The sequence below is a fragment of the Zootoca vivipara genome, chromosome 10 (assembly GCF_965207765.1).
Source record: "Zootoca vivipara chromosome 10, rZooViv2.hap1.1, whole genome shotgun sequence".
Lineage (NCBI taxonomy): Eukaryota > Metazoa > Chordata > Lepidosauria > Squamata > Lacertidae > Zootoca > Zootoca vivipara.
The window spans coordinates 619,506-644,079 of NC_142593.1; the positions used below are offsets into that span (position 1 = coordinate 619,506).

Sequence of the window (24,574 nt, forward strand, 5' to 3'; positions counted from 1 at the left end):
CTCCCCATGTTCCTCCTGGGGCTGGAAAAGGGTTAGTTTAACCTTTGGTTTGCTAGTAAATCTGAATTACTGTGTTGCGAAATGATGCATGTCTAAAAAGTGTGTCACCAACATGAAAAGTTAGGAAAGTTCTGCTGTATTTATTTAGTTAGTGTGTAGTCTCTGACGCACCAGCATCTCCTAACTATGTATATTGTGTAAATAACTGTCTTGTTGACTTGAGGCTATGAAACACTTCACTTTGAACTGTGTGGGCAAGGAGTTTTATTCACCATCAATTCTGAAATGGCTGACAACAGAAAAAGGTGAAGATCCTGAAGCTTTGCTGTGTTACTCTCCTGGTTACACTGGAATAGGTATGATCTTAAAATGTGACGTGTTTCCCATCAGAGCAGGGCCTTCAGTCATCCCAGGCTCCCACCACAAAAGCATGCGAGCAGATCTTACTTCCATCGAGGTAAGTGGGATGGAAGTGATGAAGGTGTTTGAAAAGTTAAAGACAAGGTGTGGCATTCTTGCTTGTGGGAATGTCAGGATTGCAAATGCATACATGCTGTGGCCAATGGATGCGTGATTGCTCATGGCATCCAAGCCAGAAGCGACTTAAAATTTTACTAAAAGGGCGGAAGGCTTTATGTGGGCCCTGCTGATGTGTGTGGGGGGTCCGGAATGTAGCCCCGTGCAAAACGAGAATTGCCTGTACTCCATTGGAGGGGGGGGGGTGTCTGCTCTGCTCCATCTGTAAAGGTGGCACCATCTTGCTTCCTACTCAGTTGTTGCTTCCCCCCACTTCCCACTGCTCAAAGCCTTCCCCGAGAGTCTACTGAGCCCTTTCCGCAGGAAGGGGGGATAGAGCTGACATTCCTGCTCCCCTTTCAAATGTTGCTTAAATTGAGGAAGAAATGGGAGTTTCCCCTCTCTAATCCAAGTTCCCACCATTTAGTGCCTCCTCCCACCCCATTTATTCATTCTTCATCAGAGCCTGCCAATCCAAACCCAATCCCTGCAGTGATCATTACAGTCTCGGAACATGGAGAAGCATGGGGAAGCATAGGAATAACTGGTCTTGTGTTCCTAGAACAGTTTACAGCAACAGTTTGATTTATACCTGCAAACCAACTGGAAGCCTGTGAAGTTCTTGAAACGGAAGTACAGTCGTACCTTGGTTTTGGAACAGCTTAGTTCTCAAATGTTTTGGCTCCCGAACGCCGCAGTCCCAAAGTGACTGTTCTGGTTTGTGAACTATTTTGGGAAGCCGAATGTCCAACGTGGCTTCCAATTGGCTGCAGGAGCTTCCTGCAGCCAATCAGAAGCTGCGCTTCGGTTTTCGAATGTTTTGGAAGTCAAACGGACTTCCAGAGTAGATTCTGTTCAACCTCCATGGTACGACTGTATTCATTGCAACAAACCCTAGTTAATAAAGTAGCTGCCACACACTGAGCTAGCTATATTTTCCAGATTATTGTTTTTTCAAAAGCCATCTATTGTAGTAGTCTGATCTGGAAGTTACCAGTGCATGGGTGAGGTTTGAAAAGAATTTTTAGGCACTTCTAGTCACTTAAGTGGAGTCAGAGAAATTACTTAAAATTGTATTTTATTACCTCGTTCCAAATTATAGAAAAACGTGATGTAAATACATGTGCATGCACACACAAAACACACACCCATACATAGAAATGTATGGGTGTATAAAATACAAAATATCCAGCAATCAAATATGCACCATCTATTTCTAACAGGAAGTCAGATTGTATGTGGCTGAGTATGATAAAGACAATTCTGCACAAGTCTATAAAACTATTTTTTATTTTTTAAAACCTGCATTCTAGTCTGCTGTAATGTATGCAGGTCACTGTTTATGTATTGTAATCAATACTTTAATGGAACCTTAACAGCTGTTCATCTGTTAGTTGCTGGAATGACAAATGGATTCATTACAATCATTATTTGGCAAGGAATAGCCAAAAACAAAAAAACCAACTCAAATCATTTATATGTGATACTTAATATTTTTATAAATGGGTTCCCTGAAGAGAATGGTTTTGCTGAACAACAATTGAAAACTATTTCATTTGACCTACAGAATATTACTAGCTTTTAATAGTATTTTCTCCATTCTTTCTAAATTCTAAAATTAAATCCATAATTTGCCAAAGACAATACATTCACTGAATGCAGTTTTAGTTAACACAATGACAAATTACATATTTTGTCAATTTTGCTTTCTGTAATTATGTGCCCAAAAATGTTTACCAAAACCACATTTGTCTATTACTTCACACTCTGTGCAAAATGAATAGCCCTTTATAATAACTGATGTCACATGCAAAACAAAAAAGAATAAAAAACAAAGTGAGGGAAACCCTGAGTCAGTAACTTCATTGGCAAGGCTGAATTCTCGCCATACCTTCACATTGATAACAAAACAGTTCAGTATTTATCACTCTACAACTGAGAGCAGGGAGGGGGCTGTGCAGTTCCTATTGTAGATAAACAAGGTGATATTCCATCTGCTTCTGCAGAGCTCAATATTCAATTTCATTAAAATCGGCAGAATAACCAGAAGATTGTAGTATGGTTTCTCCTGTTTCTAGAGGTGGAGAAAAAGAATATTTGAAGTAGCATATTATTCTATAGGTAATCATTTTAACATGGGCTACTCTTGAAAAACAAACACAGTGCAAACTTATACCTGTCTATTTGGAATTAAGTCACATCAGCTTTAAAGGAGCTTACTCCCAGGTAAGAGGGTATAGTATTCCAGCCATAATAATGAAATTCATTCAAATAATGGCCTAGTGGAATTTCAAGCATTTGGTATCATTTGATAAAAGAATCAGGGTGGGATTTGACTTAGAGGTTCAGTCGTGCAACAGGACTTTTCCTCTCTCTCCTCCATGTCGTGCACCCCCAAATATGCTTGGAAGGGTTGGGGAAGCACCCCACCAACAAGTTTAGGGTATGTTTACATCTACATGGATTCAACACACAAGTGCCACTAGGACAGGCATCCCCAAACTTTGGCCTTCCAGATGTTTTGGACTACAATTCCCAGCATCCCTGACCACTGGTCCTCTTAGCTAGGGATCATGGGAGTTGTAGGCCAAAACATCTGGAGGGCCGCAGTTTGGGTTTGCCTGCACTAGGAGCTGCCTCACTGTACTGCTTTATTTGTAGTTCATATAGTCATATACAGTAGTGCCTCGCTTAACGAATGCCCTGCTTAACAAAATTTCCGCTTAACGAAAGATTTTTCGAGCGGAGGTTGTCTCGCTAGACGAATGCGTTTTACGAAAAATTCATCTAGCGAATCGCGGTTTCCCATAGGAATGCATTGAAATTCAATTAATGCATTCCTATGGGCAAAAAAAAATTCAAAAAAAATTCAATGCATTCCTATGGGATTCACTAGACGAATTTTTCGTTATAAGAAAAGACCCATGGAACGAATTAAATTCGTCTAGCGAGGCACCACTGCATCACCAGGAAATGTAAAAAAACTAGAAATGAAGTGAAGAACTTAAAGTAAATATAATTTTACCTTTACAAGGTCCTCTCTTAAATAAAATATCATCAATGGCAATGTCACTTCTTACTGATATTCCACGAACTGCTTCAAATATAATCTGTATTAAGATAAAAATACAATTTTTAAAATATTTTTGAAGGTAAAGTTTCCAATAATTTGAAAAGTATATATAGAAGAAATTCTTCAGTCACCTGAAATATTTTTTAGCCATCATGTCATGGACCTAATTAATGCAAAGAAGTTCATGCAAATAGACTTCCCCATCCACTCCAACTCTCTGTACCCACTGAAAAGTCTCTCTGGAGGGTTTGTGATGTGGGAGGGGGAACTATCCTACTGAATTGTGGGAAACGTCCTACCCCACCACCCTACTTCAGCACCCACCTCCCATTCCATGTTATTCAGGAGGGTTCTCTGACCCCCCAGTGACTATTGGATGTGCTGTAAGGAAGACAAAAAGTTCCCTTGCACTGGATTCCTTCCAGTCACATTACCTACGGAGTAGCGTGTAATAATAGTCTCAATGCCCTTGGACCATTGGTAGCTATGGGAACAAGTTAAAAAGGCTTGCCTGGCTAATAGGGAACCTGGGGCATTTATCAGTTTACAATAAAAACTAATAATTCTAATGTGGGCTCTCGCAACAATGGAGGGGAGGCCCAGTTCTGTTCTTAACTGTGCAGCAACCGAGCCCTTGGGGAGACCCAGTATCTTTTGTGCAAAAGTGTTTTGTAGAATCTCCAGCCGTTGTAGAATTTTTAAGTTCCACCCCCAAATTTCAACCCCATACAGTAACATCGGGATGACTTTGCTGATAAATGCTTTTCTAATTGGTGGAACCAGCTGGCCGCCTTTTGCATAGAAGAATTTCTCCAAGGCTTTGATGGTTCTGCGGGCGGCCAGGGTGGTCATATTTAGGTGAGCTGACCAGCTAAGCCTGTGCTGAAAGGTGATACCCAAATATTTGAATGCTGAACAATATTCAATGGGGTGGCCCTCAAAATTCCAGAATGACTTCCGAGTATTCGTGCCAAAGGTAAGAATTTTGGTTTTGGCAAAATTGATTTTGAGGGAGTTGGTGTCACAATATGCCATGAGCCCTCTGAGCATGTTGTTTAGGCCCTGCTTGGTTAATGAAAGTATCACCATGTCGTCCGCATAGAGTAATATGGGGATCTTGAGCTGTTGTAAGGAGGGGGCAGATTGGTTTAGGGCCTTCCTAGTTGTAACAATGTCATTGATATAGAAATTGAATAGGAAAGGGGCCAAAAGGCAGCCCTGTTTGACCCCTTTATTCAGAGGGAAAGAATCGGAAAGAGCTCCCAGAGGGCCGAATTTTACTCTGGCCGATATGTCATTATGAATTTCCATTAGAAGGAGGAGGAGTCTCTTATCTATGTTGGTGTAGCTAAGCTTCTGCCATAGTCTATCTCTGGGAATGGAGTCAAAAGCGGAGGTCAGGTCCACGAAAGCCGCATGTAATTTGCAGTTGAACCTGTTTAGGTATTTATCAATCAGAGTAAATAGAACAAGGCATTGGCCAGATGTGCTGTGACCTTTACGGAAGCCAGCCTGTTCCGGGTGGAATAGCTTTGTTTCTTCTGCCCACTCGATTAATTTCTCTAGCAAGAATCTAGAGTAAACCTTGTATGTTATGTCCAGCAGGCTAATAGGTCGATAGTTGCGCAGATCTTGTGGGTCCCCCTTTTTATGTATTGGAATGACTATGCTCTGTTTCCAGTTAGGTGGAATTTTAAGAGTAGCATTAATAGTGGTAAAGAGAGATGCTAAAATAGGGGCCCACCACGTCCGGTTCGATAAGAATACCTCAGGTGGTATCATATCCTCCCCCGGGGATTTACCCCCTGATATTAGTTGTACACATCTCTCCGGGGAGACTGGCTCCCAGGTGGGCAAGGCGGATGCTGGGAGGGTGGAGACTACATTGACATCGGAATCTGGGGCGGAATACAGCTGAGCAAAGTGAGAGTGCCAACTGGCTGCTGTGATGTTATTAACGATGAATAAGGGGTGTCTTAGACCTGCATTAATTAAATTCCAGAATTTCTTGTCGTCACGGGTTTTAATGGCCACTGACAGTGCCGTCCAGCGTTCTTTCGCAAAGAGCAATTTCTTATGTTGGAGCAGCTTCTTGTAATATGAGCGGAATTGGGCTAACTCCCTGATTTTGCTCTGGGTGCTGTCTGATTTCATATCAGACTGGAGAAATCTAAGCCTACTTCTGCACTGTTTGCATTCATGGTCGAACCAAGATTGATTCTTCCAGGTTGAAATCGCATGGGAAGGTTTCGTAAGTGTAGGGAGCAAGTAGGATAAAATTTGCTGGAAACTTGCGAAATGATTCACATTCTTTGTTAACAGCTGAGCTTTCAGGGCTAGAATCTCAGGGGAATTTAGGAGGACTTTTATGTCTTGCTCTTGTTTTATTTTGCTATGGCTGTATGCTAACGCAATAAAGATTTTGATTTTGATTTGACCTACGGTAGGACCCAGGCCAATGTGTTTTAATGAAATCTTTATTTATTTCTTAAGTTGGAAATCCTTAATTACATCCAGAACATTAAATATATTCTATTAGGACTGCCTGGCAGATAGATACCTTAACTTAAAGATAAATTCCAATTATTATTTCCAGTATTGTAGCTTCTCAGGTACAGTTATGGCAGTAATCCTGTACCCACTTACCTGGGAGTAAATCCCACTGAGTTCAGTGGGATTTACCTCTGAGCAGTATGCCTAGGATTGCACCATTAGATCCACATACAGAGCATGTTTACAGAAGCAAGTTCCACTGTGCTTACTTAAACTTTATCCAAGTTTGCATAGGATTGTATCCCTTCTGCTTCTTCAGCCATCATATGTGGCTCCAGCCAGGTCTGCATTATAGCAGTATCCCAGGTCTATGAGTAAGTACCATGGAACTCAATGAAGGTTACTTCTGAGCATAAAAGTGCAAGGATGGCATTGTTGCCAAGAAAGTCCTCCTATATTATATGATCAGCTGGTTCAGAGTTGTCAGGGGACCTTCCTACAGGGAAGCTCCCCCCATCCTGCTGACCAGTACTTTGCCCAGTGAGAGTAGCAGCAGTGGGTCAGGTGGGAGAGATGAGGAAGTGAGCGGGATGGAGGAGGCAAGGCTCAGTGATGTGGGAGAGCCCTTGCACTGCCCTGACCAGCAGGTGGAGGGGAATACGCAGCCCCTTCCAGTGCCCAAATTGAAGCGCGCCACTAAACGTAAGGTCGGGAGGAGGCGTTTTGGGGTGCCCAAGCTCTTGTGCGGGTCATGCAACAGGAAACGTCCACTCCCGGATTCTGCGAGTGACTAGGAGGTCATGTTTTCTGCTATCTCTGCAATGTAAATACTATGCACAATAAAATCTTTAAAGACAAGTACGGACTTGGGGGTCCTTACTCAAGAGTAGCCACAACAACACCCTTACAAGAGTTATTCACTGTTAACTTGAGTCACCATGCTCCCTTGCTTGGGCCACTCAAAGGTTACTTGTACTTGCAGACAAGGCCAATCAGAACTGAACTGGAAAAAATATATTTTTGTTCCCCTGAGTTATTTTCACTGTGTTGGTTTAAATAACTAGATGTATACACAGGGTTTTCCCACATTACTTTTAAAAGTGACTACATGGGGACACACCTGGGCCAGTTTGGGACTACAACCCAATGTTATTCAGGCTATGGCTACCTAAATCCATAAAGAGTTACCTTGGCTATGGAACCAAAGCACATAATGCTGTACTGGATTTACCTGCATTGAAAAGAGATAACAATCCTCCTTATGAATCCTAGGGGGAAAGTGAAGTGAGTCAAGGAATTCTACCAGTGGTTCTTTCCCATTCATTTGAGTTGCTTCAGACTCTGTTGCAAGCATGTTAGCATGTGTGTTAGCAACTGCAGTAAAAGTGAATTATAACATGTCCTAAACATCCCCCCATGGGATCCATTGCTGCAGCGTTAACTTACCTGATGAGATTTATCACATGTATATTCTATCTGGCCTCTTAACCATGTGATGCTTTGTTCACCATGCCTTCTCCAGAGGAGGATCTCGTCCTTATCCCCATGCTTTTTCATATAAACATTTAATAGCCCTGTTCCAGAGCCATACATGTGATAAAAAAATGTAAGACACTGATGTCCGACGGTCCGTCGTAATACCCTTGAAACAAGCTGGGTCTTCTGTCCATAGATCATGTTGGATGCCTCTATGTACATGTAATGTCCTTTTTTAAAAGAAAAAGATACACACCTCCATAAATGCTGTAATGCAGCGTTTCTCAACCGCTGTTCCGCGGCACACTAGTGTGCCGCGAGACGCTGGCTGGTGTGCCACGACGTGCGGCGACGAAAAGGGCGATTTGCATTGTCACGTGCCTGGCGGCCGCCAATACACAGCACTAACCCGCTGGAAAGGAAGCCGGCCGGGTCACGACGCGGGGTGAGCGCAGCTCTCAACAGCCACCACCACGGGAGGGTGGTTTTAGACAAACTTAAAGAAGCTGGCTGGATGAGCTCAACCTGAAACATGCTGAGCAAAGGATTGTGCTGGCAGAGAAATCAGCGGCTTGTGAAGCCTTATTACAGGAGATTGCAACCAACACAGCAATTGGCAAGTGTTTCTTACAGTCATAATTATATAGTCAATATAGGGCGGCACAGAGTTAATTTTTTTAACTTTTTTAATGGTGTTGTGCCTCGTGATTTTTTTCATGGAACAAGTGTGCCTTGGCCCAAAAAAGGTTGAGAAACACTGCTGTAATGAGTACCCTACCCTTGGGGCTTTGTTCACGGTTCAGTTAGACTCTACTGGAGCTGCTTAGGGAACCCAGGCATTGCTTTCTCACAGTGTCACCATTTCACAATCATCAGTGGCAGCAGTTTTTTATGTTCAAACTACAACCTGCATCTAATAATCAACAAGTTCATATATTCCTGCCTCTATTGCTACAATTCCACTCTTCTTTGCTACTCAGTTTGTCAATAAAAAAAATCGTCTCTCCTCCTCTTGACCACCCAATCAATCCTGAAAGAAATAAGAATTGATAGCAACCTCAGGAGATGGAAAGAGACCAAGAATATCAAGAACAGCTGTTGGGTGCTATGGATATCCCATTAGTTAACAATGTGCTTGAGGATTCTTTGAACTTGGAGAAATATTATTGGGAAGTGTTTTTTTAAGTAATCTGTATCATATTTTAAACCTAAGTAGAAATTTATTTTTGGCAACAACCATAAATCCATTGAAGATGGTATGAAACCAACTGGGGTACACAGATCGTCAAACAACACATTATTTGGTTTCTAAACCAGTACTACTTATTGCCTCAGTACTACATTACTAATTTTAGTTGTTTTATACCCATGCTTTAAATATTTCTACTGAAGATACAGTAGAGGCAAAATTGTAGAATTATGTGAACTATTTCCCTATAGCTCTCCTGAAGTTTTGATAGAATCTAAACTGGGTGCACACAAAAAATGGGTGCACAAAAAAAATGGACATTGCAACAGGTTAAACTTGCACTTAAAGAGAAAATATTTTCACAGCTCTATTATCTGTTGGGAATTCAGTTCCATCTTAAGGGACAGGCATGTAGCTGTTGTATGTCACATGTCTGTCTGCACTTCCGTTGTATATTGCTATTGCTTCGCTCTCTGCTGTACTGATGAAGAAGGAGAGGACATGCTTTTCTCTCTCCTGAGATATGCTTAATAAACGCCTGTAAATATGTCAACACGTCTCTCTCTCTCTCTCTCCTCTCTCTCTCTCTCTCTCTCGCTGTGGCCGCTCAAGCTACGTGGACTCTGCTACAGCGCATCTAGGCTCTTGGAGTCTAGATCGGTATAATCTGGCTGCACTGGAGGGTGGAGACGCCCGGCACAACGGCCGGCAGGGCACGGGGCCCTGCTGTCTACATGGGTATGCCAACATTATCAACCCATTTCTAAGCTTTTCGAAATTTGGCTACCTCAAAGCTCTCACCAGGCAGATTCTCTGCAAAATGTCAAGGTACTGGAATAAATAATCCAGATTTTATAATGACATTCGTATTCAAGTGTTGTTCTTTTCCTGCCCAGGCTTACTGGAAGGGACTGAAAAAGAAATGAGACTGTCAATCTGCAAGATCAGTTTTGTTGTTGTTTGTTAATAGGAAAAGAGTAAACCTGTTTAAAGGGGTTTGTCTGGGTTCTTAACTGTAAATCCTCTTTACAGAATAAGCAACTACAGTATGGTTTATTGACTTGTGTACATTATAGAATAAACTATCTACCCTAAACATTCTGGAGAGTCCTGCCTTACCTAAAATGTATTGGGTAAGAAAACTTTCTGTCTTATTCTCTGATCTTCCATATTTTAGTCAATGCCCTCTAGCTAAAAATTTAGTTTAACTCACCTACCCCAGAAGTGTGGTCTCCTTTGGGTCCAGTATAAGATGTCGGTGTCTGACCTCTTCTCTTATGCCAACCACTCCGGTTTCTATTTTGCTGAATGAACCCACATTCATTTTGCTCAAAAGTACATTCTCCAGGAAAAGCAGGAAATATATCTGTAACAAAGAATTTACAAAGTTACAGTTCAAAGTACAGTTCAAACCCTGTATGAAATACCACACATATATGGCATTGTGGTTGGACATCATCACCAACTTTACCTGTTACCTAAAATTTGCAGTATCCATTAATCTATTTGAAATTGTCACTTTTAAAAAGCAACACTGACGACGTATTCCAAGGTTTTCTACTTTCTGAAATTCTGAAAGCAATCTGGCTTTGGATCCCTTTACATAAAACAGCATTAAGCCATAGAACACACCTGCTTCTCACTCTAAAATAAACTTTATGGACAAATAATGTACTTAAGCAAATGCAGGCCTGACTGAAAATATAGTTTGCCTTGGTCCTGGAGACTAAGAATATGACCTTAATTATACATTTGCATAGGATTTTTTTCCCCACTCACAGTTTGGGCCCTCTAATGCCTCTAATGCTTTTTTAAAAAAATAAACATTTTTATTAGGTTTTCCAATTTAAATATCTAATTCATTTTCAAATTATACAAATATCAATTAAACAATTAATCCAAATCTTCTGCTAAATTATACAAATTTAAATTTGACTTCCCATGCTTCAGACTCAGAAAGCTTAGTCCTCTTATAGTCACTGCTTTCTAATCAATAAAGTCCAGATCTTATCCAATAATCTATTAAAATCCTCCTATCTTCTTTCAAGCCCCTGAGTTTTTCAAACAACCAAGTTTGACCAAACCGCATATGTTTCTGTGTTAATTTATGGCTATGATTCCTCTGTAAATTAGCACTATCTCTTCACACGCTGGCATCTTGCCAAGTCCGTCCAGAAATCATAGAATCATAGAATCATAGAGTTGGAAGAGACCACAAGGGCCATCCAGTCCAACCCCCTGCCAAGCAGGAAACACCATCAAAGCATTCCTGACAGATGGCAGTCAAGCCTCTGCTTAAAGACCTCCAAAGAAGGAGACTCCACCACACTCCTTGGCAGCAAATTCCACTGCCGAACAGCTCTTACTGTCAGGAAGTTCTTCCTAATGTTTAGGTGGAATTTTCTTTCTTGTAGTTTGAATCCGTTGCTCCGTGTCCGCTTCTCTGGAGCAGCAGAAAACAACCTTTCTCCCTCCTTTATATGACATCCTTTTATATATTTGAACATGGTTATCATATCACCCCTTAACCTTCTCTTCTCCAGGCTAAACATACCCAGCTCCCTAAGCCGTTCCTCATAAGGCATCGTTTCCAGGCCTTTGACCATTTTGGTTGCCCTCTTCTGGACACGTTCCAGCTTATCAGTATCCTTCTTGAACTGTGGTGCCCAGAACTGGACACAATACTCCAGGTGAGGTCTGACCAGAGCAGAATACAGTGGTACTATTACTTCCCTTGATCTAGAGGCTATACTCCTATTGATGCAGCCCAGAATTGCATTGGCTTTTTTAGCTGCTGCATCACACTGCTGACTCATGTCAAGTTTGTGGTCTACCAAGACTCCTAGATCCTTTTCACATGTACTGCTCTCAAGCCAGGTGTCTCCCATCCTGTATTTGTGCCTTTCATTTTTTTTGCCCAAGTGTAGTACTTTACATTTCTCCTTGTTAAAATTCATCTTGTTTGCTTTGGCCCAGTTGTCTAATCTGTTAAGGTCATTCTGAAGTGTGATCCTGTCCTCTGGGGTGTTAGCCACCCCTCCCAATTTGGTGTCATCTGCAAACTTGCTCAGGATTCCCTCAAGCCCATCATCCAAGTCATTGATAAAGATGTTGAACAAGACTGGGCCCAAGACAGAACCCTGTGGCACCCCACTAGTCACTACTCTCCAGGATGAGGAGGAGCCATTGATGAGCACCCTTTGGGTTCGGTCAGTAAGCCAGCTACAAATCCACTGAATGGTAGCATTGTCTAGCCCACATTTTACCAGCTTCTTTACAAGAATATCATGGGGCACCTTGTCAAAGGCCTTGCTGAAATCAAGATAGGCTACATCCACAGCGTTCCCTTCATCTACCAGGCTTGTAATTCTGTCAAAAAATGAGATCAGATTAGTCTGACATGACTTATTTTTCAGGAACCCATGCTGACTTTTAGTGATCACAGAGTTTCTTTCTAGGTGCTCACAGACTGTTTGCTTAATGATCTGCTCTAGAATCTTTCCTTGTATTGATGTCAGGCTGACTGGGCGGTAATTGTTTGGGTCCTCTCTTTTCCCCTTTTTGAAAATAGGGACAACATTTGCCCTCCTCCAGTCTGCTGGAACTTCGCCTGTTCTCCAGGAATTTTCAAAGATTATTGCCAGTGGTTCTGAAATCACCTCTGCCAGTTCTTTTAATACTCTTGGATGTAGTTCATCTGGCCCTGGAGACTTGAATACATCTAAACTAGCCAAGTATTCTTGTACTACCTCCTTACTTATTCTGGGCTGTGTTTCCCCTGCTGAATCATCTGCTCCATATTCTTCAGGTCGGGCGTTTTTTTCTTTCTAGGAGAAGACTGAGGCAAAGAAGGCATTGAGGAGTTCTGCCCTTTCTCTGTCCCCTGTTTGCATTTCACCATCTTCTCCTCTGAGTGACCCCACTGTTTCCTTGTTTTTCCTTTTGCTACGGACATACCCATAAAAGCCCTTTTTGTTGCTTTTAACCTCTCTGGCGAGCCTGAGTTCATTCTGTGCTTTAGCTTTTCTGACTTTGTCTCTACACGTGCTGGCTATATGTTTAAATCCAAAAATCCTTCTCACAGCCAGCAGCAGCCATCTTTGCAGCAGTCCCCATAAATCAAATCTTTAAGCTCCTGTGATGTTTTCTCCAGATCGCTACTCAATATAGCCTATTCAGGGGAGATTTGCCACATCAGAAGTATAAACACACATCTAATGTCTTTATTTATGGCTCTCTCCCCCTTTGACTAATATCGTAGCCGGCTTTATCGCCAATATGGCGGACTCTAAATTATAGCTGTGTCATAACTCAAAAGTTTATTAACAAGTTTCCAACCGCTAATGAGAAAGCTTCTCTTTGATGTCCATATTTTGAAGAATCTTTAACCACATTCCAAGCGAATACAAGAATACACACTTTGATTGTTTATGTTTTCAATTCACAGTTTATATATTTAATAAAACCATATTCAATCAATTTCCCACTTTTCGATCTCGCTTGCTTTATAAATGTTGTTCACGGTTCTTCAGGCGGGAGTTTTGTTAAGTAAATTGTAAAGCACAATAAAGCAGAGTTATAAAGTTCTCTCCCCCTTCAGTTCTGCCACATACCATTTCTTGCTATTCATTCCTCTGTTATCTTTTGTTTTCTCAGTGGCTGAGCTTAGCAAAATAAATCTTCTTTCCTTGTCTGAAGCATGTCCACGACTTATGTCCAATCTTTCTCTTGTAATGGAGCCTGTTTTTGCTCGTAGAGACGGCATCCGGCGGATCCAGGCTCCCACAGGGGCTTTCCATCCAGAGCCCCCAGCCTCTCCCTCCTTCCGAAGTCGAAGCTGGTAGTGGGCAACTGCAGATGAGACTGCATTTTCCCGTACCCCGGGAAGACTTCAGGAGGCTGCATACTCCCCTCTACAGCCTTGTAAATTATCCCGTGGGAACCAGAGAGATGGAATTTTCAACCATCTTCTATGGCGATCCAAGCTTCTCCCTCAGTCACCCTGTCGGTGAGGCACAGCACCTCTTGTCCAGCAAAGAGCGAGCGATCAAGTGAGGGAATCGTGCCTCTTTAACACCATCAGGCTGGGTGTGTCCACACTGCTGCCGCCACTGCTTCCCACTCGCCAGCTCCGAAATGGTGGATGCGCCGAGGCTGGAAGAGTCGCCCTTTCCACAAGAATTAGGACGCAGGTGGAAAGGGCAGCTCTTCCAGCCTCGATGTGTCCACCATTTCAGAGCCGGCGAGCGGGAAGCGGCAGCAGAGGCACGGACACGCCCAGCCCCGATGGGGTTAAAGAGACACACTTTCCTCACTCGCTCTCTCTTTGCTGGGCAAGAGACCCTGTGCCTCACCCAGCAAAGAGCGAGCGAGTGAACGTGTCCGCGCTGCCGTTCTCCGCCTCTCATAGGAGCAGCGGTTGGGAGAAGCGCTGCGCTGTGTCTCTCCCAACTGCTGCTCCTATGAGAGGCAGGCGGTCATGGCGAGAAACGGCAGCTTTCGAGGAGCAGTCGAAATGGTGCTGCTGCTGTTGCTGCCGCCGCCTCTCCTGCTCGGGACCAGCAGCAGCGGAGGGGGGACAAGTGGGAGAGGCGGCGGCAGCAGCAGCACTGCTACCAGCCCAGCCTCGGCCCCTCCGTGCCCTCCTCCTCCTCCTCGCTGCCCCTTGGCTCGCCTTTGCCCCCACCACCTTGCCGCCCTGCGGGGCCCTCACGCCACTCTTGCCCTCCCTCATCCTCCCCCCTCCTGGCCGCTGCCGCCTCCACCTCACTGCTCCCCAAAGGTAGGCATGCAGGAGGGCGAGCCGGCAGATGAACACTTTCGCCTCAGGGCGCTTCCCGCCCTCGCAGGGAGAGGGGTGTCCCCTCCCTCAGCCGGGTGTGTAAGGGGTGGGGGTTTGTCTCTCCCCCTCAGGTAAGAGGGGTAGGAGGGTGGTCGAGTGCTCCCCTCCCTCTTTCCCCTTCCTCAGTTTCCTTTCTGGAAAGCCTGACTCGCTTTTCTATCCTCTTTTCACTCACACATAGACACACAACTCCCAGTCATTGAAGGCTGTCTCTCTCTCACACACACACACAGAGAGAGACACACACATACTTTGCTTGTCCCCCTCCCCCCTCTCCTCGCATGTCGGAACTGGAGCTTGAACCAGTTCTTCTTTCTGCTCTGCTACAATATAAACCTACCCTTCACATTCTTGAGCAGGATTTCATTCACACACCCCTTTTGCTTCTGTTCTGTAGCTGCAATATCAGCTGAAAAGTTCCTGTCTCTTTTTCTCTCACCCACTTCAATGACAGCCCTTGGAGTCTAGCAAAAAGCTGAACAGCTGATCGACAAGCGATTGGGGGTGAGATAAGGGACGCTAGCAATAAAAGAGGCTGCCTGGGGGGGGAGGTAAAAGCACATGGATCCTCAGGCCACAGCATGAATAAGGTTGCCAGGTGTCCACTATTTGAGCAGACAAACCGCTTTTTTCACATTATGTTCACTATTTTTTTCCACAAAATAGTGGACATTTTTTTTATTCAAAAGCTTTATGATGAAATGGTACGTAATCTAAAGCTGTACAGTCTAAGAGAATAAGGATAGGAGAATCGCATTTTGTCTTTTTTTTTCATAAGTAAGAATGAGACAAAGATAGAATATCCATTGAACTCGATTCTCCGAAAAAATTATTAATCATACTCAATTGTTTCACAAGACATTTAAAAAATGGGGGGGCGCCTCTTGCCGGAGTTCTGCCCCGCCTGTTCCTGACTCGCGGGGAGAACAAAAGGGAGAGGCGCAAAAGAAAAAGACGCCTCTTCCTGTTCCTGACGCGCAGGAGCAGCAGCAAACCAGCTACCGATAGAGGCAGGGGAGGGAAAGGCGGGCTTGGAGGAGACTTGCCTGACGACCTGAGGGAGCGAGATCCTTTCCCCAAGAATCGCCTCCCTAATACAGGAACGGTAAGAAGGAACCCCTGTTGGGAACTTGGGTAGCTTTGCCCCAAGGATCCCTAAGAAGCATAGAAGCATAGCATTGTAGAGTTGTTGGAAGGGACCATGAGGATAATCTAGTCCAACCCCCCTGCAATGCAGGAATCGAACCCATGGGGGCTCGAACCCATGACCCTAAGATTAAGATTATAAAATTATGTACAGTATAACATTTTTAAATGTATTGTAGCTTGTGTTGACTGACCTAAAATGGCTCGAGTGATGAGAGTGACAGCGGCGAGATTTCGAATTCTTTAAAACGAAAGAGGGGAGTGTGCAAATTCACCAAAGACTGGGAAGCTACTTTTGCATGGATTACCAACAACGAAACCAACAGAACAAATACAACGTTCACAATTGAATATAATGGTATAAAAGCTGTCACACAGCATGCAAGCACAAAAAATCATTTAGATAAGGAGAAAATAGCTTCCAGCAACAAGCGAATCAATTCATTTTTCATTGTTAAAGACTCCTCTTTCAGTGAGAAAGTGACTGTAGCTGAAATGGCTGAAACTTACCATGGAATCAAACACCATATTTCTTTCCTGGCTCAAGATTGCGGTGTTAAGTTAATGAAGCAAATTTTTGATGATTCCGAAATTGTAAAAAAGATGTCTTGTGGAAGAACCAAATAATCAGCTATTGTCAATGAGGTTTTGTATCCTTTTTCTATTGAGTTGGTTCTCAATGATCTTAAAACTGGAATTCCATTTTCTCTCTCCACTGACGCATCAAACAAGGGAAATCGCAAAATGTACCCCGTTGTTGCACAATATTTTATTTGTGAAGAAGGAATGCGTGTGAAAATTTTAGACTTTTATGAGGATTCTTTTGAAGATTCTACATCAATAAAAAATCAGCTGTGTGAACTTTGTATATTTTTTAATATTTCTCAATGTTGTACTGAAATTAAATAATTATTCCTTAAACACAAAGAATTGATCAAATAAAAAATACACACGACAGCAAAGTAAAATGTAATTTAATATTTTACATCTTATTATAATATATTTGATGTTTTGAATTTTAAGTAAAGTTTTGAAGTGATTATTTTAATACGTGTTAAAATGTTTGTAAGAAAATATATAATTTAATTTAATTTAACCCCACCCCACCCCCACTCCCGCTTGCCCACTATTTTTTGGAAGCAGACCTGGCAACCCTAAGCATGAACCACACAAAAAAATCATACATCCACTGTTTCGTTCATAATATTTTTTCCCTTGTTTTCCTCCTCTAAAAACTAGGTGCACTTGAAAACACTGTGGAGAAGGTAAGGTATAGAATAACTACAATACACAGCATAATTTGGAAAATTGGGGAAACCAGGGAGGGAGGGGTGGATGGGAGGTCAACTTAAATATAAATAGGAAAATAATGTAACAATTTGAAATATATAAATAAAATCATTTAAAAAAATTAAAAGGATAATGTACTGTGGTATGTTGTGAGATATTCTGAAAGAAAAATATGGAATTTATTAGGGAATTTTATAAGAGAAATAATAAGAGATAATTCTTAGAAACACTGTGGACACCATATGCATATTTAACTTACCTGCTGCTTGACAGCTTCCTAAACTCACTGATACATCATCTAGTGCCACTAGGCCACAATCCCAAAAGCTTCTACACCAGCTCACAAACACCACCTGAAATGTATAGAAAAGATGTTCGTTTCTAAATGCTTTTGTTTTATCAGTCCTTGTAGTCTCCTTTTTCTAGGAAGAGAGCTTTCATGCATTTCTTTTTTAGTGTTCTCTGCTGAAGGCATTAGAACAAATGTAGTCTAAAAAAGACTACAAGCCTGTGTTAAGTAACATTTATATTTTTCTGAATATATGATAAATCCTGACTAGCTCTAGTAAAAAATATTCTTTACTGTTTACATTTTTAAACAGTAAACATTTTAAACAGCACTTCATCCCAGAGGATCAGATGGCAATAAAATATATAGTATCACAACTAGTGACATGAGGTGAGAATATTCTCTGGAGAATATTCTCCACAAACTAAATTCTAATGTAAGAACCAGTTTTACAAGCCACATTTTAAAAATCTAGTAAATAATAAGTCAAACTGTGATACTGCTAGTGTAAGTAACTTCAACTATATGTAATAGCAGGGGTCGGCAAGACTTACCTTGCCTGGGCTGGTTCACCCCTGTGGAAATCACTCCATGGGCTGGATCGCATGAGTGCATGCAGTTTCCGGTGTCTGTGCAGAGATTATTTCCGGTGCCGCAAAAGCAAGTCGCCGCGCTGCAATGTCAGTTTAATGTAGCGCACAGGGAATTGCCAAACAGGCGGCTCGGTTCGGGGGTGGCTCATGGGCTGGTAAAATGACCCCCGTGGGCCACTTGTGGCCCATGGGCCTTAGGTTGCCGACCCCTGTGTAATAGCCTTTTTTCTATTTTGGTGGGACCTTATTCTTACCGTAGCAGTTCTATACCCTTGGCCATACAGTGATGAATACACAACATAATTAAAATTCAAAGTTGATGGTAAATATACGGTTAGTGGCAGGCTTAGTGATTAATGTGAGTCATTCACATTGAATTTTCAATTTCAAGTTTGGTGCAAAAAATCAAAGAATGTGAATTCACTGCATTGCTCCATTGAATAAAAGTACCTGTACGGTTTTTGGTGGCCACCTGAAGAAGTTTACCCATGAATAAACATGTTTTTAAACTAATTATATAATTTTCAATGCATTAAAATGAATATTATATTTTAAATGAAAATTATCTAATACTCTCATTAATCGAGAATATTCTCCAAAATATTACCACATTTTTCAGTGTAGATATTTTTTCCTTAGAAATAATAGGCAAAAATAGCGGGTCCTCTTATACACAGATAGCATAGGGGGGTTGGGCGATTGGGGTCAGCAGCCAGGAGATTGGCAGCTGTGATTGGGCATGTGATTGGTTGCTGCGGCAAGGTCTGCTGACAATTCGCTGCAACTGTGGCAACTGGGCATTGATTTATGGCAGCATTGAGGCGTGTGTCCAATCCGCTGTGGTTGTGTCTAGTGGGCAGGTGGGCTTTTGGTGGCGAGCATGCATATGATTGGTGGCCATGGCAATGTGTGCAATTTGCAGTGTTGGGCAGGCTGTAGAGTAATTGGTGGTGGTGACCCCCCCAAAAAGCTCAATAACTTTGGACAGTCCCCCACCACAAAAGTTTGCAGTCACAAAATATAGGGGTCGTCTTATGGGGCGTGTATTCTCGAGAATTTAACATCACTAATAATCACAACATATACATATTAAAGCCAATAGTACTGTATAAGATTGCAAAGCTTATGGGCAGACAGGTGAAGCGTTTATTGGGTCTCCAGAATGGAAATACAGTACGATGGACACTACAGTGGTGCCTCGACTTACGAATTTAAACCGTCCCGAAGGCACCTTCGTAGGTCGAAAAATTCGTGAGTCGAAAAGCGTCATTGGAAACGCGATTTCCCATAGGAATGCATTGGAAATGGAAAAATTCGTAAGTCGAAGCAACCCTATCTAAAACCACAGTGGTTTCCGTTTGGATGTCAAGAAATTCATAAGCGTGCAGCCATTTGCCCCATTCATAAGTCGAAAAATTCAGTTGTTGAGTCGTTTGTAAGTCAAGGTACCACTGTATACAATTTGAACAATATGAACGCATTTACCCAATATCAAATACTTATAAAAAGACTTCAAGAATTTGTCACAAAAACACACCCAGATTCCCAAACGTACAGGATACCTTCTAAAAAGTGGCCTGACCTAGAGTGCATCACCGCTAAAAAGACACTGATTAACGCCTTTATCGATCATAAGGAAGATCCCTCAAATAATAAAAGGCAACATATGGTGGATGCTAAAAAAGTTACAAAAAACTATTGATTAAGAAAAAACGCCTTGTGATTAAGCAACATTGGCAGCAATTAATTGAAGCTACTAAACAAAAAAAAATCCATCAATATTTTGGAAATTAATCTTGGGCCATCCAACGGATGAGCACTCACATCTATCTTGTTGTATATCAGTGACAGCCTGGCAATCTCATTTTCAAGCTCTGTATGGGGAAGCTATTACTGCAACCCATTCACTAGATATACCAGATGACCAACTACAGCCATGGCCTCCGGTGTCACCCCATGAGATACAAACATTGATAGGTATGCTGAAGAATGGGAAAGCTCCAGGTAATGACTTCCTTCCAACGGATCTGTTCAAAATTGATCCTGACTGGTGGGATCCTGTATTAGCTGCTCTTTTTACAGCTAATGACTTTACAGATTCCTGATGACTGGGGGCTCTCAATTATCATTCCTATCTATAAAAAAGGTCCTGGGGATGATCCGCCAATTATAGGCCTAGAAGCCTTTTAAATACCATCAGTAAACTTTACGCCAGATACCTGAGTGAAAAATTGTGCGATTGGATGGAAAAGGAGAGCATACTAGACGATGCGCAGGCTGGATTTAGACAGAATAGATCCACCTTAGACCACTGCCTGACCCTGCAACACCTGGTCGAAAAATACTCCACGCAACATAACCCTCAGCTCTTTGCAGTATTTGTTGACTTCAAAGCGGCCTTTGATTCCATCCTAAGAAGCCGACTCTGGGACAAGCTCAGCATCCTATTAATATACAAGTTATACAGCAATACACGATTACAAGTAAGATGCAACCGGGAGGGGCAGCTCTCTAATACCATCAGATCATATAAGGGAGTTAAACAAGGGTGCATTTTGGCCCCTCATCTGTTTAACATCTACATAAACCCGTTAATTGCGCATCTGCAAGGAGCAGACATTCACACCCCAAAACTGGCAAACCAAAGGATACCCATTCTGTTGTACGCAGACGATGCAGTCATCCAGGGGCGTAGCCAGGATGAAAATCGAGGGGGCAAGGGGCGGGGGCAAGGGGCGGGGGGAGGGGCCACAGCGGGGCAAGGAAAGCTCCCTTCTCCCTTGCCAGCTTTCCCTCCTCCCCCTCCGCGATCGGCAGGGGCGAGGGGGCGCCAGGATCAGCCCGAAATCGGGCTGCTCCGACTCCCTCCTCCCCCTCCGCGATCGGCAGGGGCCAGGGGGAGCCAGGATCAGCCCGAAATCTGGCTGCTCCGACTCCCTCCTCCCCCTCCGATCAGCAGGGGCCAGGGGGAGCCAGGATCAGCCCGAAATTGGGCTGCTCCGACTCCCTCCTCCCCCTCCGTGATCGGCAGGGGCGAGGGGGAGCCAGGATCAGCCCGAAATCGGGCTGCTCCGACTCCCTTCTCCCCCTCCGCGATCGGCAGGGGCGAGGGGGAGCCAGGATCAGCCCGAAATCGGGCTGCTCCGACTCCCTTCTCCCCCTCCGCGATCGGCAGGGGCGAGGGGGAGCCAGGATCAGCCCGAAATCGGGCTGCTCCGACTCCCTTCTCCCCCTCCGCGATCGGCAGGGGCGAGGGGGAGCCAGGATCAGCCCGAAATCGGGCTGCTCCGATCCCCTCCTCCCCCTCTGCAATCGCCGGGGCAGGTGGAGGGAAAGCCCCAGAGCCGCGCAAAGCGGTTGCCTGGCTTTTCCTCCGCCCGCCCCACAGCCAGCCAGGAAGAAGGGAGACGGCACCAGGTGGGCAGCGGGGCAGGCTGGCCAGCGGCCCTGCTTCTAGGGGGGGCAATTGCCCCCTCCTGCCCCCCCTGCCTACGCCCATGCAGTCATCCTCTCCCAGATGCGGATAGGCCTTCAAAGAGCACTTACCAAACTCACTCAATACTGCAGAGAGGAACAACTAATTGTGAATTACCAAAAAACTAAAATAATGTTTTTTTTCCAATAAGAGGAAAATATATAATTGGCACATTGACAAGCAAATCATTGAACAAGTGCCTTGCTTTAAATACCTGGGAGTTGTTTTTCAAGCCTCTGGGAGGAAAATGGCCCACGTCAAATACATTTTGTCTGTTGCACAAAGAAGCTCGTCAGCAATTGTAAGCTTCTATTGATCAAAGGGAGGGAATTATATTCCAGCTGCTCTTAAACTACCGGTATTTGTGGCTAAACCATTAGCCCAATTACTACATGGTGCACCACTTATGCCTACTGCCAATCTGGACGCATACGAAAAAAATCCAATCAGGGTTCCCAAGTACAATTTTCCAAACGCAAAAATGTGTGCCAAACGCAGCTCTTCGATTGGAAACAGGCCTACATAGAGTTGAAGCAAAGGTATGGCAATCTGCCTTTTACCTGTGGCTAAGACTTACAAGACACCCACTGGCCTTCTCCCTCTAATACACTGTGACAAATTCCAATCATGTTGGGAGAAGAGCATCCTTAGGAAGCTGGCCCGATACGGACTCTCAGCAGGGCATCTCCTAAGTCTGGAAATGGGGAGGGCGAAAAATTTAATCAAGGAAATAATCACAACGAATTACAAAATGATTTTACCAGGCTCTCTACAAATTATCAACACCTATATGACCATCGAAAGATTTATTTGGCAAATTACCTTAAGTTGGTAGATAATCCTAAACATCGCTGGGCATTTTCTAGGGCCCGCTTCAATGTTCTCCCCTCAGCGCTATTAGCTGGTAGGTATAACAAGACTCCCTTTGATCAAAGACTATGCCCATGTAACAACAAAGAGAATAGGCAGGTGAATAATGCAAATTGCATGCCAGACCTTAACAAAAGACCATTTGTCCCCCCTCCTTTTTTATAAACCAGAAAGCTTTTTTTTAAGGATAATTAGTAGCAGAATTGGCAAATAAAGGCCAAAGTCTGTTGGCTGAAACTCCACTGCAGATAGTAATTCTTCCACTGATACTTGACAGGTTTATGCTTGAAGCAAGAAGCCCTTTTGCATGAAGCAGCAAATGCAATTATAAATAATAAAGTTCTGACTTGAGAAACAGTTGCAAGAGTACAACATGGAAGTGGTCCCTTTAGAGCACTATGGGACAAACTGATTTCAAGATAGAAATGTCTATGTTTATAAATGATCTATTGTTTTTAAGTTGGCACTGGTGTTTTTGCAGCCCCCTTAAATTTGGAACATGCTGGGATCTTCACTGCTTAATCAGACCTAGATCCCTGTTCCTGCCAAAAAGCAACAGTGTTGACTGGACAGGGTAGAATTCCTTAGGAAAACTGTAGTTTAAAAAGTCCTAAAGTTTCTGCCCCTTTTCATCCTTGGGCTCCAGCAAAATAACTCTCATGATGGTAGGGATTGTTTTAGCATTAAGTCCTTACTTTGTTAATGGACAGAGTGAACTATTATCTACAGATACTCTTATTTTTGTTTTAAGTCGAACTGTTAGCTGTATTTACTGTTAAAAATCTTGATTGATTTATCGCTTATCTGGTTAAACTCACACTCAAGAGTTTTCTGAGATGGCCAATCACATTTTTTATCCATGGCCCACTTGCTACTTTTCCTGTACAAAATACTCCAGCCAGTAACTGACTGAAACAGCTAATTCAAACATATCTTGGAAAACCCTACACAGCCTCAGAAACAATAGTTCTTTCATTCATCCGTTATGCAGTTTTGACTTAGAGAACAAATATGCACCAAACGCTGCACCAAAAGCTAAAGTATGGACTTCATTTAATATTTGCATGGCAGACTCTTTACAGTGTGGAGGAGTAAAATAAGTTACTAAAAAGTTTTAGAAGGTTTTTCCAACTACAAAAGTTATGTAACCAGGAAGGCTCTAAAAAGGATGGAATGGAAAGATCTGATTCTCTCACTCTATTTGACATTCAAAGATGGCCAAAATACAACTTGGCTGTATAGACTATTTACTATTTCCATAGACAACCAGGAAATCAAAGTTCCATAAATCAACCACAGGCCAGCTCAAACAAGTGCTAGGCATGAAGTTTCATGAGAAAGGATAAAGCTGGAGAACAGGAAAATACCAACTGATTTTCATCAAGCTTGCATTGAGATTACAAATGGGACCTGTAAGAAAGTGCTGTGCACTAAATTATAACTTCTACATGTTCTTCATTCAATGTAAAGTTTTGCAACCACAATCATTCGCCACCCCCTTTGCTGGCGACATATTATTGTGTACACAGCACTCAAGGTGTGATCAGGACAGTCTTAAGCTTATGTGATGCCGTGGTGCAGGGATCCCTCGGGCGCACTCACCACCCCCCACGGGCGCCCCCCCTGCGGCCGAAGGATGCCTTCGCAGCCCGCCCAGCAACCCCGACCCAATTGCCCGCCCACCGCGTGGCTCACTCGTGGGAGCACGCAGCCCGGGCGGGTCCTCCTGAAAGAAGCAAGGTGTGCAGCCCCCCCCACTGGCCTGGCGTTTGTGTCAGAGGGCTGCCTTCGGGGGCGGAGGGGTGTTTGCTTCCTGCCGGGAAGGCGGCACTTGGAGCAGCAACGGGGGCGGCTACTTCCCAGAGGAGTGCTGGGTGCCCGGGTCTCCGGCGTGGCCGCTGCGCGTCCTGCTAGCCCTGCTGGCCAGCACCATCCCAGCTACACCCCCGGTGCCCTTCCCCGCCTTCAAGGCGGCTTTGTCGGAGGCACAGCAATCTGCGCTGAGGAGCGTGCGGCGTCAGGCAGCTGGGCTGGGCTGAGTGGGTGGCGGGTGCCGCCCCTCGACGGAGGCAGCTTCACCACCGCCACTGGTGTCACGGTCCGGTCGGCGAGCGTCAGGACCAGAGGCAAGATGGTGGTGTGGAAGCAGGAACAGGTGCAGGGCTGAGGGTCCAGCAGCAGGCAGTCACAGGGTCAGGGAGCAAGGCAAAGACGAAGGTCTGGGAGTCAAGAAGCAAGGCGTTGACAAGGTGAAGGTCCAAGGAGCAAGGAGCAAGGCGAAGGCTCAAGGAACAAGAAGCAAGGCGAAGGTACAAGGGTTGA

At 43.7% G+C, this 24,574-nt stretch overlaps 2 protein-coding genes across 8 annotated transcripts in view; one reads left to right on the forward strand and one right to left on the reverse strand.

The window, feature by feature from the left end:
* The window catches only part of KLF9 (KLF transcription factor 9), a 619,671-nt gene that overhangs the window by 104,297 nt on the left and 490,800 nt on the right, over positions 1 to 24,574 (forward strand). The gene's annotated exons all lie outside the window — the stretch shown is intronic.
* MAMDC2 (MAM domain containing 2) overlaps positions 1,578 to 24,574 on the reverse strand; it is an 82,946-nt gene continuing 59,949 nt past the window's right edge. For 4 of the 7 annotated variants that reach the window (XM_088653334.1, XM_060280041.2, XM_088653332.1 and 1 more), the window contains 5 exons: positions 17,285 to 17,378; positions 9,961 to 10,113; positions 7,529 to 7,788; positions 3,542 to 3,626; positions 1,578 to 2,590 (listed from right to left, as the gene is read on the reverse strand). In XM_088653334.1, coding sequence (XP_088509460.1) covers positions 2,526 to 2,590; positions 3,542 to 3,626; positions 7,529 to 7,788; positions 9,961 to 10,113; positions 17,285 to 17,378 — 657 coding nt within the window. In that variant the 3' untranslated portion in view covers positions 1,578 to 2,525. Of the gene's footprint in view, positions 2,591 to 3,541; positions 3,627 to 7,528; positions 8,589 to 9,960; positions 10,114 to 17,284; positions 17,379 to 24,574 lie in introns of all 7 variants that reach the window. The other 3 variants (XR_015946239.1, XR_015946240.1, XM_088653333.1) reach the window with 3 other exon arrangements.